Here is a 16,843-nt window from a genome sequence, read left to right as displayed (position 1 = left end):
GCATTTCTGGATAAAAAATGCTAGAATTTTGAAAAAGGGTAACAACAATATAAGTTGCAAATTAATTGAATTTGTTTTTATAAGAAATCTTGCAAAATAATTGCGTTTTTCATTAACAGAAAATACAGGATTTTTTCCAAATCATTTTGCGTGATCCAAGAGAGGAAAAGTTGACTTTCTTTCATCATTGTTTGATTTTTCCATCAAAACACAATGATATTATTTTATTAAAATTACACACCCTCGCGTTTAATTATCATCCTGAGGCATTCTGAAAACGTAACCTCGTTAAGTAAACCTGAAAGTTCATCCAAACAAGGTTAATAATGTTAATACAGCCGAGGAATTTTACAAACTTCTCGTCAATCTAAACGTTACATAATACAACAATTCCAATAAGTTTCACAAGAGTGACAATGAAAAAACAACGCACATACTTTTAATTTTTTGTAACCCTGCACGAGCAGTGAAAGTCCAATTAAATTGATCAATGATCAAATACTTTCTAAAGTAGGTAATTGAATTTTACCTAAATTCACAATCACACATGAATCACTTTTTTTTTACAAAAATCAATCACATTTCACATTCACGCCACGACATTACCGTAGTCAATGAGCATGTGATTGGGATGATTCTTCAGCAGTTCCGACATGTCTGAGAAGTGGAGCCCCCACTCGCTCAGTACGACGTTGACGCTGTTCACCGTCAGGATCGAGACGGCCATGTACAGCAGGAATTCCTGGCGTCGGGGCGACAAGCGTCCCAGACAGGACAACATCCCGCCGACGATCCCGATGATGACATTCTGGAAAAAAACGGGATTAATTAGGAGGGAAAGTGGGTGTAAGTGACACGGGCCCGGAGTCATGCGGAGAAATCCGGGTCTTATGTCATTTACCCGGAGGGCGCTTGATGAAGTACCAATTGAAACGCAATAAAGAATGTGCATCAAGCAGTGATGCCAGATGAAATTGTAGCTTCCAAACTTCCTAGAATTCCCTAAACTACTTAAAAAAATTAAAAAGGTACTATTTCATAGGCCTATTTTGTTGAGGTAATATAATATAAATACAACATAAAAATGTGTTAACTCCAAACAACAAAAAATCAGTAAATAATACAACAATATAGTAATAGTAAAATAAATTTTACTAAAGAAATAAAAAAATAAAATACAAGTCAATTAAAACAAATTTAAATAAACGTGTATATTTAGATAACTACTTAATTTTTATTTATACTTATAAATTATAGGATTTCATTAATTTTAAATATTCATCTAAAACATTAAATGAATTGCAATAATTAGTAAACTTGGCAACGCGAAAAACGCAAACGGCTTTTAGTGCACTTCCTATCTTGTTCTTTTTTTTGTCTTTACACATGTAACTACAGAAAATACATTTTTGGTTTCCTCGTTCTACATACAAATGCGCTAACTTGGCGAAGTTACACAATATTCATACTAAACATTTTTGAAATTGTGAAAGTGTGAAAAAAATTATAAAATCTTGACGTTTTTACTGAAAATGTAAAAAATCCCTAAATTATTAAAAAAAATTGAAAAAAGCCCTTTTTCCCTTTTTGTTTGAATAATCCCTAGAACTAAGGAAAAATTCCCTAATCTGGCATCACTGGCATCAAGTAGGTTGTACAAGTCTAAATGCATCTTTAATTTAAAGGCCGATTCACACAAAAAGTGTCATTAATCTGTCATTCAGAACAAATTTAAGCACATTAATAATGACAAAAATCTTTATGTTTGCTAGCCAATTTTAATTACGTTGTTAATTTTAATTATTTTTTGCTACCTGGGGCACACATTTATTTTAAAAAATAATTTGTAGGGAAATTTGAGGTTAGGATTGTTTGAATTTTTGCATGATTGCCATCTTAAAATAATCCCTTACAAATTACATTATTGTTAAATTTTTAAGGGAAATGTCAATAAAACGTGGCGTTTGCCTTTTCATCGTTTATTTAGTGTACGAGGGGGGTTTAAAAATAGACATACGTTGTCAATAATTGTATGTGAATATGTCTGAAAAAGTGACAGTTGGCTAATTTATGAGTCCACGGTTCAATTCCTGCGTTTATTTTTTTTAATTTATTACAACTGAAAAATCACGAAATGAAAAAGCAAATAATTGATTCGCCTTTCAAATGACATTAATTTATAACACGCAAACACGACTAATTGTGTTCGTCCTCTTATTGTTTTTCAAAGTCGATAAAAACCATTTAAACGTGAAATTAGTGACTTTGATTTGAACTCTGAAGTAAATCCATGTTTTTGACACTACGAAGTGGCTTACACTTTACAATACAGATAAACAATACACAAGATTGTATCTGGAAAATGCTTTCGAACAATAGCACAACGTGCTTTGTGATAATGGATATGTGTTTAAAGCTATAACATATTGTGTTTTGCAATTAAGGAATTTTTCTCATTAGTATCAATTCGCTAATTGAATCTCAATTTTAAAATTTATTTCCCTGGTATTATCCAATGCAATAAAAAACACTTTCCCTCTGTAATTGCACGTAACGAATGACATAATCACGTGTCGGCTTTTATACGATTAGAGTACATATTTAAAGAGTTAATGTATGTAAATTGTTCTTGTATACAGAGTGAACCAAGTTTTACTACCAGATATCCCCTTCCTTCCGGTCTGTATGAATTATAATTAACAGCGTCACAAAACCTTGTTATTGCCATGTTTTGAGAAAAATCTTTTATTTTTATGTCAAAAAAGTGTTCTGTTGATATTCTGAATTGGAAAGAACTTTTCTATAAATAATAAATTTTGACAATATTTTTATTGTATTTGTAAAAAAAATCACATTACACATTCAATTTTTTTTTCGAAGTTTTCGTTCATTTGGTAAATTTCCTATCAAACAGTGCAAACTAATTGAAAAACACTCAAAAATACAAAATATTGTGTTTTTCGACTTCTTTAAATGATTCTTTGGTTTACTTTTGTGTTAATTTCGAAAAATAATTGCATTTCTGACTAAAAACGTGCTAAAAGTTTTATTTAAAATGTAACAATAATAGTAGTTTCGACCTAGTTAGGTGACTAGTTTGCATAATAATTGTCTAGTTAAAAAAAAATATAGAATTCTCAAAAATGGCAAAAATAACGTAATTTGCAAACTAAGTGGGTGTTTTTTTGTTTATTTTGAGAATAATTTTGCAAAATAATTGGGAATTTGCATGAAAATACTGCTTAACGCTTGAAAAATTAAAAAATTATTACATTTTTGAACTAGTTTGGTGTTTGTTGATTGGGTGTAACGTAATTTTGAAAATTTATTGCGTTTCTGACTAAAAAACCTAACAAAACTCTCATAAAAATGCAACACTTATGTGGTTTTCAAACTAATTGAGTATTTTTTGAACTATTTCTGTCGTAATTCTGAAAAATAATTGCGTTTTTCACTAAAAGAGAATGCTAGAACGCTCAAAAAGAGTAATTTGCGAACTAATTGAGTGTTTTTTGACGTAAATTTTCAAGATAATTGCGTTTCTGGCTAAAAAATGCTAGACTTTGTAAAAATAGCAACAAAAATATAATTTGCACATTAATAGGGTGTTTTTTTTTTTATAAGAAATTTTGCAAAATAATTGCGTTTTTGACAGAGTGCTTATTGACCGATTTTAAAGTAATTTTAAAAATTTATTGTGTTTCTAAAACTCATAAAAATGCAGAAATTATCTAGTTTTCGAACTAATTGATCAGTTCTTTTTTGTCTATTCCTGACATAATTTTGCAAAATAATTGGGTTTTTGACCAAAAAAAATCTAGAACGCTCAATAAGGGCAAAAATAATGTAATTTTTAAACTGATTGGGTGTTTTTTGACATATTTTTGACGTAATTTTGGAAAATAATTGCCTTTTTCACTAAAAGAAAATGTTAGAACGCTCAAAAAGGGTAATTTCCAAACTTATTGAGTGTTTTTTGATTTATTTTAACGTAACTTTATAAATTAATTGCATTTTTGGATAAAAAATTCTAGATTTTTCAAAAAGGGTAACAACAATATAAGTTGCAAATTGGGTGTGTTTTTTGCAAAATAATTGCGTTTTTGACTGAAAATACTGCTATTTGCTCAAAAAAAATTATAAACTATGATATTTTCTAACTAGTTGAGTGCTTATTGTCCGGTTTTAACGTAATTTTGAACATTCATTGTGTTTCTGATTAAAAAACATGCTAAAAATAAAAATGCAAAAAATCATGTAGTTTTCGAACTAATTGGACAGTATTTTTGTCTATTTCTGATGTAATTTTGCAAAATAATTACGTTTTTGACTAAAAAATTCTAGAACGCTCAAAAAGAGCAAAAAGAATGTAATTTGCAAACTGATGTGTGTTTTTTGGTTTATTTTTGACGTAATCTTGCGTTTTTCACTAAAAGAAAATGCTGGAACGTTAAAAAAGGGGTAATTTGCAATCTAATTGGATGTTTTTTGACTTATTTTCACGTAATTTTGCAAAACAATTGCGTTTCTGGCTGAAAATACTGCCAAACGCACGAAAAATTTAAAAATTATGATCATTTTGAACTAGTTATAAAAACGCAAAATTATGTAGTTTTCGAACTAATTGAGCGTTTTTTTGTCTATTCCTGATGTAATTTTGCAAAATAATTGCGTTTTTGACTTAAAAAATGCTAGAACGCTCAAGAAGGGTAATTTGCAAACTAATTGGGTGTTTTTTTTTACTTATCTTGACGTAATTTTGGAAAATAATTACGTTTCTGGCTAAAAATTTGAAAATTATGATATTTTAGAACTAGTTGGGTGCTTGTTGGCCCGTTTTAACGTAGATAGTATTAAAAATTTATTGCGTTTCGGACGCAAAAACGTGCTAAAAAATCTCAAAAAATAAAAGTTATGTAATGTTTTGAACTAATCGGGCAGTTTTTGGGGCTTATTTTTGAAGTATTTTGCAAAATAGTTGCGTCTTAGACTAAAAAGTGCTAAATCGCACAAAAAGAGCAGAAATAATTTGATTTGATGGGGTATTTTTTGGCTTATTTTTAAGATAATTTTGCGTTTCTGACTGAAAATACTGCTAAACATTATGACATTTTCGAACCAGTTGAGTGTTGTTTGGCCGGTTTAAATTGCAAATTTATTGCATTTCTGTCTAAAAAACGTGCTAAAACTTTCATAAAAATGCAAAAATTATGTAGTTTTCGAATTAAATGGGAAGTTGTTTAATCGGTTTAAGGTAATTTTGCAAATTAATTGCGTTTTTGACTAAAAAAGTTGCTAAAACGATTGAAAAAATCAAAAATTAGATAATTTTCGACCTAATTGTGTGTTTTTTTTGGGATTTTCCTTTGACGTAATTTTACAATAGCATTGCGTTTCTGGCTAAAAATCATTCACCAAATGACAAGAAACGTGTAATGAAAATAAATAAATTCCACTCCGTGCGAGTCCGAAAAATTGTTAATATTTCATGATTTATCACCGGTGTGGCAATAAAACGTGTGCGGATTTGGCCATTATTCCGAATCGAATGGAATTTTAAATCGTGGCAATTGATTGCGTAAATTGGCCAAATGTTGTGCTAACATATCTGCAGGTGCCAATTAAATTTACATGGGAATTGTACAAGCATTCGTGCATGTTTTACGTCTTTGACATTTCCGAAATATGTAGAGGACGACGGTCAACGCAAAGGAAACGGATATTAATGATTATACACATGATTACGCGGTTTAATTACAAATTAAATAAATAACACAGATTGGTTACATGGCAGCACATAATAAGTGAACATTCATTTGGTAGATAAATAAAGCTTAATGCAGCTGCACTTCGATTAGCTATTTGAAGAATTCGTGCTTATTTGTTATCATTCTAAATGATATAATAGAAATAGTAGAAATTCTTTATTTTAATATACAAGATGTTCCAAAATTATTCAAGTTAAGTGTAATTGTTATATCAATGATTTTTTAGGTCAATTAACCGAATACAACTAGTAGAAAAATGCTTCTTTAGAAAGATACAGGGTGTTAATGAAATCATTTTCATTTTTATAAATTATCAATAGTAATATCCTGAGTGCAAGCCAAATTGTCGATAATTTTGTCGAGTGTATGAAGTGGCTTCTAGTGGCTAAGGTTTTGTACCTTCACTGAATAATTATGAAAAAACACGTACAAAAAAAAATTAACTATCAAAAAATAAATATCAAATATTTTTGACAAATGGAATTTTTTAAACACTTCTTCATGTTTCTGGTATCTTATCTTACTTGGCATTTTTTGAAACACCGTGTATAAGATTGATTTTTGTAAAGTTGTCATAGAAATAGAAATAGAAATAAGAAAAAAATAGAATATCAAAGTTATTCAAATTTAGATTAAATAAATTTAATTTGTATTTAAGAAAAGAATAACACAATTGTGAAAAAAAAATTGGCATTTTTCAGTGAGAAATATTTCCAAGGCAAACTAACGAAAACTACCATGGATAGTTATGAATTTCTTCCATTGTAAAAAAAGTTAAAATAACTTGAAAATCATTAAATTTAAGTATTAGGGAACGTTGATATAGATCGATGCAGAATTAAATTCTCTTTTATTTAGTGAAAAAAAAATTGGGGACTTCCATTTGAAAAAATTCAGTTACGGATATTTGAAGTTCATACGATCTAACCTTTCTTTTTCATATGCCCAAACACGATTTCAAAATAATTAAAAATGGTAGAGTTATGATTTTTCGAGAGGAATATGTAAATAAAAACATAAAAAAAGTTAAATTTAGATAGGGAAGTCTGATAAAAACTCTCTCAAAATCACTTGAGTAATCCAAAAACGCAATAAAAAACATAACTTTCTATTTAAAATAACGAAGTTAATACCCATTTCCGGTGTAACCGGAATTGCTGCCATCTTGAAAATATTTTCGTTGAGCAGGATCTAAATGATCAAAATTTTAGATAAATATCACAGTTAGAACTCCCAATACTTCTAATATGGGGTTTAGCTGGAACAGCCTGTATAATACCTAAATAAATAAGAAATTGTTTATTCAATCTAATAGACTAAAACTGTTAATTTTTAATAAATCAACTCCATTTAATTTTCGACCTGAAGCTTTATGTTTTGTTTTTTTTTCAAATATTTAAATTTTTATTAAATATTGAGACGTGAGATTTTACACCTTGTAGAATTTCGTTTAACCGATTAGTAATTTATGGTAATTATATACAACTATAAGTGTGATATATGGCCGGTGTAAATTAAATAAGCGCTAATAAATTATTTGCGACGTCGGAGGTGCGCAGTAAGTCGACTTTTTGCCATTACCAATGCACAAATCAATAAATCTTGTACAAAAAATGAGTAAAACTTTTGGAACACATTTGGCGGAGGTGCCGGAATAGACCCAACCGTCATTTCAAATAACATTAGTCTTGTGACATTCGATGCGATTAAATTAGCTTGTGCTGTATATTTGGTTGCATAATGTAAACAGTTTTTCTTGAAAAAGAAATGTTCAATCGTTAATGCTGATGACGTCCAGTCAGATAGACGCCCGTTTAACGACATTACGAGAGGCAATGAAAAATGTTTCGTTCCTTAATTCATATTAATGAAAGGCATAAAAGGACAAAGCAATGCTTGCCGGCCACAATATCCCCCATTAAAATTGCCAACTTCTCGCAAATGGCATTATTTATTGCTGGGAAAAACAAGCGAAATAAATTTCTTCGCAGTGGTCGCGGACAGTGAGGCATTTTTACTCGAATAAATCTTCAACTACATGAACTATGATATATGAAGAACTGGACTACATTACGAGAGTCAGAAGAACACATTTTTGGGAAATAATAATAATAAAAAGTTCTGGATCCTTGGGCTATTCAGCGCAGTGTTGCCATCTCAAAAAAAAAATTAAATCTTTCCAATAGTGGCAAACATTTGCGATTTTTAAATATAAACTAAGTGGTTGAAGCCTAAAAGTAAAAATATAATATAAAAAATTAGTTATTTTGACTCGTTTAAATTTATTTAAACTTTCGAAAAAGGTAAAAGTGACAAAGTTTTCAGTCTAATTCTATACTTTTTCGGCTTGTTTTTAACAAAATTTTGTAAAATAATTGCGTTCTCACCTGAATAACGTGCTAAAACACTCAATAAATGCAAAAATAATATAATTTTCGACTTAATTTGTCAAAAAAAGCAAAAAAACCCATCGTTTTTGGCATATTTTGTTGAATTTTGGCTTGTTTTTACAAAACAAATGTGTTTTTAGCTGAAAAATATACCTACAAAAGCATTCAGAAAAGGCCAAAGAAAATCATTAGTAAAATCACATAAAATAAATACCATTTCTGGCCAGTTTGGTAGTTTTACGATTTTTTTTTAATTTGACGAAATAGTCAAATTTCTGGTTAAAAAACGTGAAAAATGCTCTCAAAATATCTAAAAGTAGTATCATTTATTTCTGACCTAAATTTACATCATACATATATCAATAAATTGAAAAATTTGTTTAGTATTTTTTTTAACCGCAAAGTTACAATTTTTTTAATTTCCAAAAAATTACCTGATATTACAAACAAAGCCTTAAATAAAGCATGTGTTAACAGGTAGAAAAAAGCCAACTCATAATAAATTTATACAAAATAACATCAGTGTCTCTTTGTATTTTTTAAACGTGTTTAGGCAAGATTTTGCAAAATAAATGAGCCTCTGGTTCAAAATAATATTAATTTCGATGTAATTTTGGAATTTTTTAATCTGTTTAAACCACATTTTTCGATTATTTTGTTTTTGTTTCAAAAACGTGCTTAAACACCCGACAAAAGAAAAAAGAAAATCATTTTTGGCGTTTTCTTGAATTTTGGCTAATTTTTAAGCAAAATAATTGTGTTTTTAGCTCAAAAATATACCTACTTAAGCATTCAGAAAAGATCAAAGTAAATCTTTAGTAAAATCACATAAAATAAATACCATTTCTGGCCAGTTTGATGGTTTTTCGATTTTTTTTAATTTGACGAAATAGTCAAATTTCTGGTTAAAAAACGTGAAAAATGCTCTCAAAATATCTAAAAATAGTATCATTTATTTCTGACCTAAATTTACAGCATACATATATCAATAAATTGAAAAACTAGTTTAGTATTTTTTTGTAACCGCAAAGTTACAACAATTTTTTTAATTTCCAAAAAATTACCTGATATTACAATTTATACAAAATAACATCAGTGTCAATTCTTTTTGTAATTTATAAATTTAGACAAGATTTTACAAAATAAATGAGCCTCTGGTTTAAATTAATATTAATTTCGATGTAATGTTGTAATTTTTTAATCTGTTTAAACCACATTTTTCGATTATTTTGTTTTTATGTCAAAAACGTGCTTAAACACCCGAAAAAAAGCAAAAATAACATCATTTTTGACCTATTTTTGGATTTTGGCTTGTTTTGTGTTTATAGCTGAAAAATATACCTACCACAAGATTCAGAGACCAAAGTAAATCTTTAGTAAAATCACATAAAACAAATAGAACCATTTTTAACCATTTTGGTAGTTTTTTTATTTGACGAAATAATCAAATTTCTGGTTCTTCTTCTTGGATCTTCTTGGTATGGAAACGATGAACAAAAACACGATTAGCCCGTCACACCAAACTTTTATTTTAATAGCACAACGCGTTTCGACCACAAAGTGGTCATCCTCAGGTTGAAATTTCTGGTTGAAAAACGTGAAAAATCTCTCAAAATATCTAAAAATAGTATCATTTATTTTTGACCTAAATACTGCATATACTTATCAGTAAATTGAAAAATAGTATTTTTTTGTAACCGCAAAGTTACAACAATTTTCTTAATTTCCCTAAAAATCACCTATTAGAATTTTTACAAAGGTTTTCACCAGCGAAAAAATTACCAGATTTGGTGAAATTTCATCACACCTGGCAACACTGATTCAGCACTTCTTCCGTTATAGTGTGTTGTTAATTTGATTTGAAAAAGTGGAAATTCGCCAATAGGGTTGAGTATTTAATAAAGAGAAAATATGACAAATTGTTTTTTATTTTAATTTTTTTAGTTTTAGAATTCGCGATGTCTGGGAAACACCCTGTATCTATTTTTCTCGCATATATACGCATAAATTATTCTCATTTTATTAATTCTCGGCTGTTCTTCGCTTCCTGTTTTATTTTCGTCGTTACTGGAGGAAGTTCTTTTATTGCTAGTCAACTTGGCTTGTAGATAAGAAAATCCGGTATTTCATAATGTAGAGTAAGTAGCTGACGAAGTTTTTCTCTAATTGCTTTAAAACTATTTCAAATGTTATGTTTCGAGATCAAGAGCTATGTCGTTTGGGATAATAATACTGGAAATTGAAATCCAGGTGATCCGGCTTTAAATTTATTTTATTGTTAGAGTTTAAGGTTCGATGGAGCACTTATTGTGACTTTTCTTGTTATCCGAAGTGTTTGCGAAATAAAAAAAGAAAAAAGAAGAGTGCGACGACAATAAAACAACAAAAAAATTACTTAAACAAAACTGTAGGGTGATTCACATAACTTTACGACAAAGTCTAAAAATATACAGGGTGCGCCAGAACTCACCAAAACTTGTTTAAAAAACTCTATTTACAAAATTTCTAAGTTATGAGAGTTTAAATCTTGCACTTTGACTCTATTTATTTCTGTTGGAAAAATAATTTTGCTACAGGCTATTAGGAGAGGAAACAAGCAAGCTGAATCCTAAATTGTAGCTTTGTTTAATGTTATTTGTGACTTTTATTGAGAAAATTTTTGTACCTTTACTAAATAATTATAAAAAAACATATACAAGATCATCAGCATCATTAAATGGACAAAAAATGTCAATTGTCAAAAATTTTTCACAGACAGAATATTTTAAACATTTTTTTCATGTTCTTGGTGTATATTTTATTTGAAATTTTTCTCTGGGGCGCGAGTTTGACACACTGTATTATAATCTAAAAAGTTATTTCTACGACCTTTAGCCGATCATAGCGGCTGTTTGCCCCCTGCTATTTTTTATGCTAAAAATGTATTTGTGACCTTGTTGAATGTTTAATTTTGACTGCTTCTGGTTCTGGCAGAATATAAACAAATATTTACTTGATTCTGTTCTATTTTGAGGCTTGGAAATAATTCATATTCATTTGCAAAATAATATGTATTTGTGGATTGTGCTCTAAATCCATAACTCGGCATATTTTGAAAAATTTGCATCGCAAATCACCTCTAAACGAAAAACAAATAAAAACCAAATCCCGTAATTTCGGCTAATGGCAATAAAAATTCGCATTTTATTAACCGGTTGTTGTGGAAACAATTATTTTGCATATACAGATCGGTGAAAAAGCCTGAAGCAAGTTCGTGTCGTTTTGAAAAAATTATGTAGATTAATTGTTATTGCTTAAAGTCGTAACGGTAATAATTTATCTAATGTTAGCAACATGTTAATCATCAACGGATTAATTATCTCTGATTACGACTGGAATAACAGTACGCAATTTTGAAAAATTTATAACCATCGATATGGCACGAAATTTCACGCATCAATAGTTTTATTTTAAGCAAAAACAGATAACATAAAAAAGCGCTTCAAATCACGCGTTGATGACACGTGAACAGATTCAATTAAAAAGCTCGAATTAGTTGTTTTTAACAACCCACGCTGGCAACAAGATTATGTAAATGGAGTGGTATGGAAAATTGCTCACCCACGATCCGGTCCATATGTTGCAAGTAAGGTGGAGAGCCGGGATGGAAATCAGGAAAAATATACCCGAAATCAGTTGCGCAGCTCCACAAATCACGTATACTGTACTCCATACCACTTGCAGGGCCGTCCAGAATTTTCCACATCCACGGCACATTACGGCCTAAAAAATAAAAATTTATGCAAAACAAAATAAACGCCCCAATTAAATAAGCAAGTGGCCTGTGTCTTAGATTCTAAATTGGCAAAACGAAATTGAGAAATATGTATTAAATTGGCACTCTATATCATTTAGTGTTGTCAATTTAATTTTAAAGTGACTTTAGACATTTAACATTTAATACTATACATAGAAAACGTAACATGCCAAATTTCAATGTTGCCAACTCAATTTGCAAACTCGACAGGTTTGTCAAAGTAATCGCATTCTAATTAAATCAGTTGAAGAAAGAATATATGAAATTGGCAAGTCGTATATTACCTTCTGTGCACATCATCCAATATTGCCAATTTAATTTCACAGTGACTATAGAATTAACTTGGCAACATTTAGTGCAATAGTCAGAAAACGTGCATTTGCTTCCTAAAGGTCCTCTCATTCTAATTAAATCAGTTGAAGAGAGAAAATATGTAAATATTGGCAACTCTTTTTGTCTCTTCATAATTCAATACTGCCAATTTAATTTGAAAGTGTAGTTAGAATTAACTTGGCAATATTTCATAAAATGGTTAGAAAACGTAACATGTTGAATGTCACATCTAGTATGTTTTTTTTTAATGTCGCTAACTCAATTTTATAAACGTGTTCAAAGTCTTCCCATTTGAAGAAAAGAGAATATATGAAATTGGCAAGTCTCATATCTTCTGTCTACATAATTTAATGTTACCAATTTAATTTCAAAGTAATGTTGGAATTAACTTGACAACATTTCATAATATAAATTAATTCATAAATTAATTAATTAATTCATAAATTAATTAACGTTGCCAACTCATTTTTTCAAACGTGCTCAAAGTCCTCTCATTTAATTAAATCAGTTGAAGAGAGAAAATTGAAATTGGCAAGTTTCATATCTTCCGTCTATATAATTCAACATTGCCAATTTAATTTCAAAGAGACTTTAAAGAATTAAACTAGCAACATTTAATACTGTTGATAAAAACGTGACAAGTCAAACTTTCCATATAGTATGTTTTTCAGTGTTGTCAACTTATTTTCTTAAACTCCAAATGCTTTTCAAAATCCTCTCATTCTAATTAAATCATTTGGAAAGAGAAAAACTGAAACTGGCATCTCTTATAACTTTTGTCTCTACATCATTCAAGACTGCCAATTTAATTTCAAAGTTTCGTTAGAATTAACTTAACATTTCATAATAAATATAAACAGAAAACGTAACAAGTTGAATGTCACTTCCAGTATGTTTTTTTAATGTTGTTAATTTAATTTTTTAAACGTGTTCAAAGTCTTCTCATTCCAAGAAGGGAGAATATAAGAAATTGGCAAGTCTACATAATTCAATGTTGCCAATTTAGTTTCAAAATAACTTTAAAAAATTTAACTGGAAACATTTAATACAATAGATAGAAAACGTGACATGCCAAATTTCATATCTACTGTGTTTTTTAATGTTGCCACTCTTTCCAATTAAACTGATTGAAGGAAGAATCATGAAATTGACAAGTCTCATATTTTCTGTCTACATCATTTAATGTTGCCAATTTAATTTCAAAGTGACGTTAGAATTAACTTGGCAACATTGTATATGCATATAAATTAAATAGAAAATTTTTATTGTTGCCAACTCAATTTTTCAAAGTCCTCTCATTTAATTAAATCAGTTGAAGAGAGAATACTGAAATTGGCAAGTGCCATTTCTTCTGTCTACATAATTCAATGTTGCCAATTTAAGTGACTTCATAGAATTAAACTGCCAACATTTAACACTTAGATAAAAAACGTGACATCTAGTATGTTCTTTAATGTTGCCAACTAGATAGATAGAAAACGTGACATGCCAATAATGTTGCCAATTTAATTTCAAAGTGACGTTAGAATTAACTTGGCAACATTTCATATAAATAAATAAAAAAAAATTAATGTTGTCAACTCAATTTTTCAAACGTGCTCAAAATCCTCTCATTTGATTAAATCAGTTGAAGAGAGAATACTGAAATTGGCGAGTCTCATATCTTCTGTCGACATAATTCAATGTTGCCAATTTAATTTAAAAGTGACTTTAAAGACTTAAACTGGCAACATTTAACACTGTAGATAAAAAAAGTGATATCTAGTATGTTTTTTAATGTTGCCAATTTAATTTTTTAAACTCTACCGCTTTCCAAAGATTTCTCATTCTAATTAAATCATTTGGAGAGAGAAAAAATTAAATTGGCAACTCTCATAAATTTTATCTCCACATCATTCAATGCTGCCAATTTAATTTCAAAGTGAGGTTAGAATAGAATTAACTTGGCAACATTTCGTAATATAGGTAGAAAACGTGACATGTCAAATGTCACTTCTAGTCTGCTTTTCAATGCTGCCAACCCAATTTTTCAAGGTTCTCTCATTCCAATTAACTCTTTTAAAACTTTTTTTGAAAAATTTAACCCGAAACCGTCGGCCGACTTAATTTCCATCCCATAAATAATCCGGGCTCGGAGACTGGCAAGATTTAGCTTCCTCATAAAGGCCATAATCGCAGCACGCATCCATGTAAATATGATCCAGCGAGGCCTTAAATTCATCCTCACGGTTGGTTAATTGAACGGTTAATATTCACGTCGTGCAAGCCAAAATTTTGTCATAATATTTCTCTTTTAATGAACATCTCGGCTGGACTTGAACACTCTGTGTAATTTTAAATTCGCAGCGCAAAAAAAACGGTTTTTTTCTCTCCTGTTTTCCTACTCCATTGTGAGTTTCTCCCCGTGGGAAAACGCGAATTATGCAATTAGTTATTGTTTTAGTCAATATTGCGATAAGATGAGTTGCGCAATTATAATGGAAAAGCTTCCGGAGTAAAGAAAGTTTGATCGGTTTAGTTTGCAAATTTTTATATCGGTTTTCTTTTGATATAGTGGTGCGAGTATGTGACGTTTATTATTGCATACAAATATTTATTACGGATATAAAACTGAATGTTGGTATTTAAATTCTACGCGTAATAACAGTAATTAATATAAATAACAAACATTATTAGGTTGTTAAATGCTACCGTTAGGCAAAAATTCATTTTACTTTCGGTTAGTTTGTGAATTGTGAACTGAAAACTTTTCTCTTTAAAAATAAAGCATTTTGTTTTGAAATTATCCTCAGATGTAATTTTTTTTTTCAATACACCTCTAGTAGTAGTAGCTTCCGTTCTATGTCTTGCCTAAACAAGAAATTAAATCAATAATGCAAGTCAAGGTCACGGTCTGTTATATAAAATGTGTTACATGAATTGATTAATTAATTAATACGACAAAGTAACCCACTTTAGTACAAAATAAATTAATTTTTCCACCTTCATAATTTATTAGAAAAAAAACATTCGTTATGTAAGGAGTAAAGTAAACTTGAGATTGAAGCAATATTTAGTAATAAGAGTAATATAACATCCTATAACGAGTCATTTTTCCTTAAAAAATGTCTTTCTGGCCTCCTAATCTATAAACGTCAAATTAACGATTGACAACGATAAAATAGTAAATTACAAATCGAAGTGGAAACACAAGTTGAATGACACTTCTAGTACGTTTTTTTTTAATGTTGTTAATTTATTTTTTTAAACGTGTTCAAAGCCTTCTCATTCCAAGAAGAGCGAATATATGAAATTGGCAAGTCTACATAATTCAATGTTGCCAATTTAGTTTCAAAATGACAATAGATAGAAAACGTGACATGCCAATTTTCATATCTAGTGTGTTTTTCCATGTTACCACTCTTACCAAATAAACTAATTGAAGAGAATTTTTAATTTAGACAACTCAATTGTTCAAAAGTGCTCAAAATCCTCTCATTTAATTAAATCAGTTGAAGAGAGAATATTGAAATTGACAAGTCTTATATCTTCTGTCTACATAGTTCAATGTTGCCAATTTAATTTAAAAGTAACTTTAAAAAATTAAACTGACAATATTTAACACTGTAGAAATACAAGGTTAGCAATAAGCGGAACTACGATGAAGCAACGACCACCAAAGTTTGTATACTATTTTACTCACAATCATTCTTCTTAAAACAGAAAGCTAATAAAGGATTTATGAAACTTTAAAAAACACGACAGTTTAGGTTAGGAAGTGGCCATTTCCCAACCTGCACTGTCATACTACATATCAACTGGTAAGGAAGTGACCACTTCCCAACCTTAACCTGATATTTCATATATCAATTGTTAAATGAAGTTGAAATGTCATACTTTTCAACTTTTCACTTCATTTTATTATTAACTAAAACTAAAAAAGTGTTTTACGCACGGTGTGGGGTAAAAACTCCAAAAAACACCAGTCTTCAGACACATTTATAAAATATATCCTTTTTTTTTATCGAAAACATATTTATTGAAATGCCGTTTTGCACCACTTTTTAAATTTCTAATTTTCTACAAATCTTGAGTCATACATTTTAAAGAGCTCAGTTATTAACAGATTAATTTTGCCCTGTAAAATGCCAGTTACCACACGGGAATGTAAATAACTATTTTAACATTTGTAAGCAACAAAGAAAAGAGATTGCTCTTTAGCTTTTCCTGGTAGACGGCAAACCTGGTAATTTATCAAACCCTCCGCCACATTTTTCGAAAACGTGACTACAATCCAACCTATCTCATCTTTATCTAAGCCCACTGCGATCTACGATTGCCTTACGCCGAGTGTCGCATTTTTCTGCGAAAAAGCTTCACTTTCGTTCCAAGTGCGTCAAAAAACATTTCTCAACTGCATTAGCAATAATAATAAATAGGATAAGCCCGGGAGAGAGGGAAAAAACTTGATGCAAAATTATTGATCCATATTTCCCGTATTTACCCTAAAGCAATAGTTTTCGATTGTTAACAGGTGGAATGGGGTTACGTCCGACGTGACCCTAATTGCCACCTGT

At 29.7% G+C, this 16,843-nt stretch overlaps 1 protein-coding gene across 1 annotated transcript in view; it reads right to left on the bottom strand.

Moving 5' to 3' along the window:
• LOC123006137 overlaps nucleotides 1–16,843 on the bottom strand; it is a 57,493-nt gene that overhangs the window by 5,600 nt on the left and 35,050 nt on the right. The window contains exons 2-3 of the mRNA XM_044400369.1: nucleotides 11,759–11,920; nucleotides 607–808 (exon numbers count right to left, since the gene is read on the bottom strand). Of these exons, the coding sequence (XP_044256304.1) occupies nucleotides 607–808; nucleotides 11,759–11,914 (358 nt within the window). The 5' untranslated portion in view covers nucleotides 11,915–11,920. The remainder of the gene's footprint in view (nucleotides 1–606; nucleotides 809–11,758; nucleotides 11,921–16,843) is intronic.

This window comes from Tribolium madens, unplaced genomic scaffold, assembly GCF_015345945.1.
Source record: "Tribolium madens isolate multiple individuals breed KSU strain unplaced genomic scaffold, Tmad_KSU_1.1 Scaffold_11;HRSCAF=98;Tcas5.2_LG3b, whole genome shotgun sequence".
NCBI classification, from domain to species: domain Eukaryota; kingdom Metazoa; phylum Arthropoda; class Insecta; order Coleoptera; family Tenebrionidae; genus Tribolium; species Tribolium madens.
Note: the sequence above shows the minus strand (reverse complement) of the source record. Positions and strands in the feature narration are given on the sequence as shown.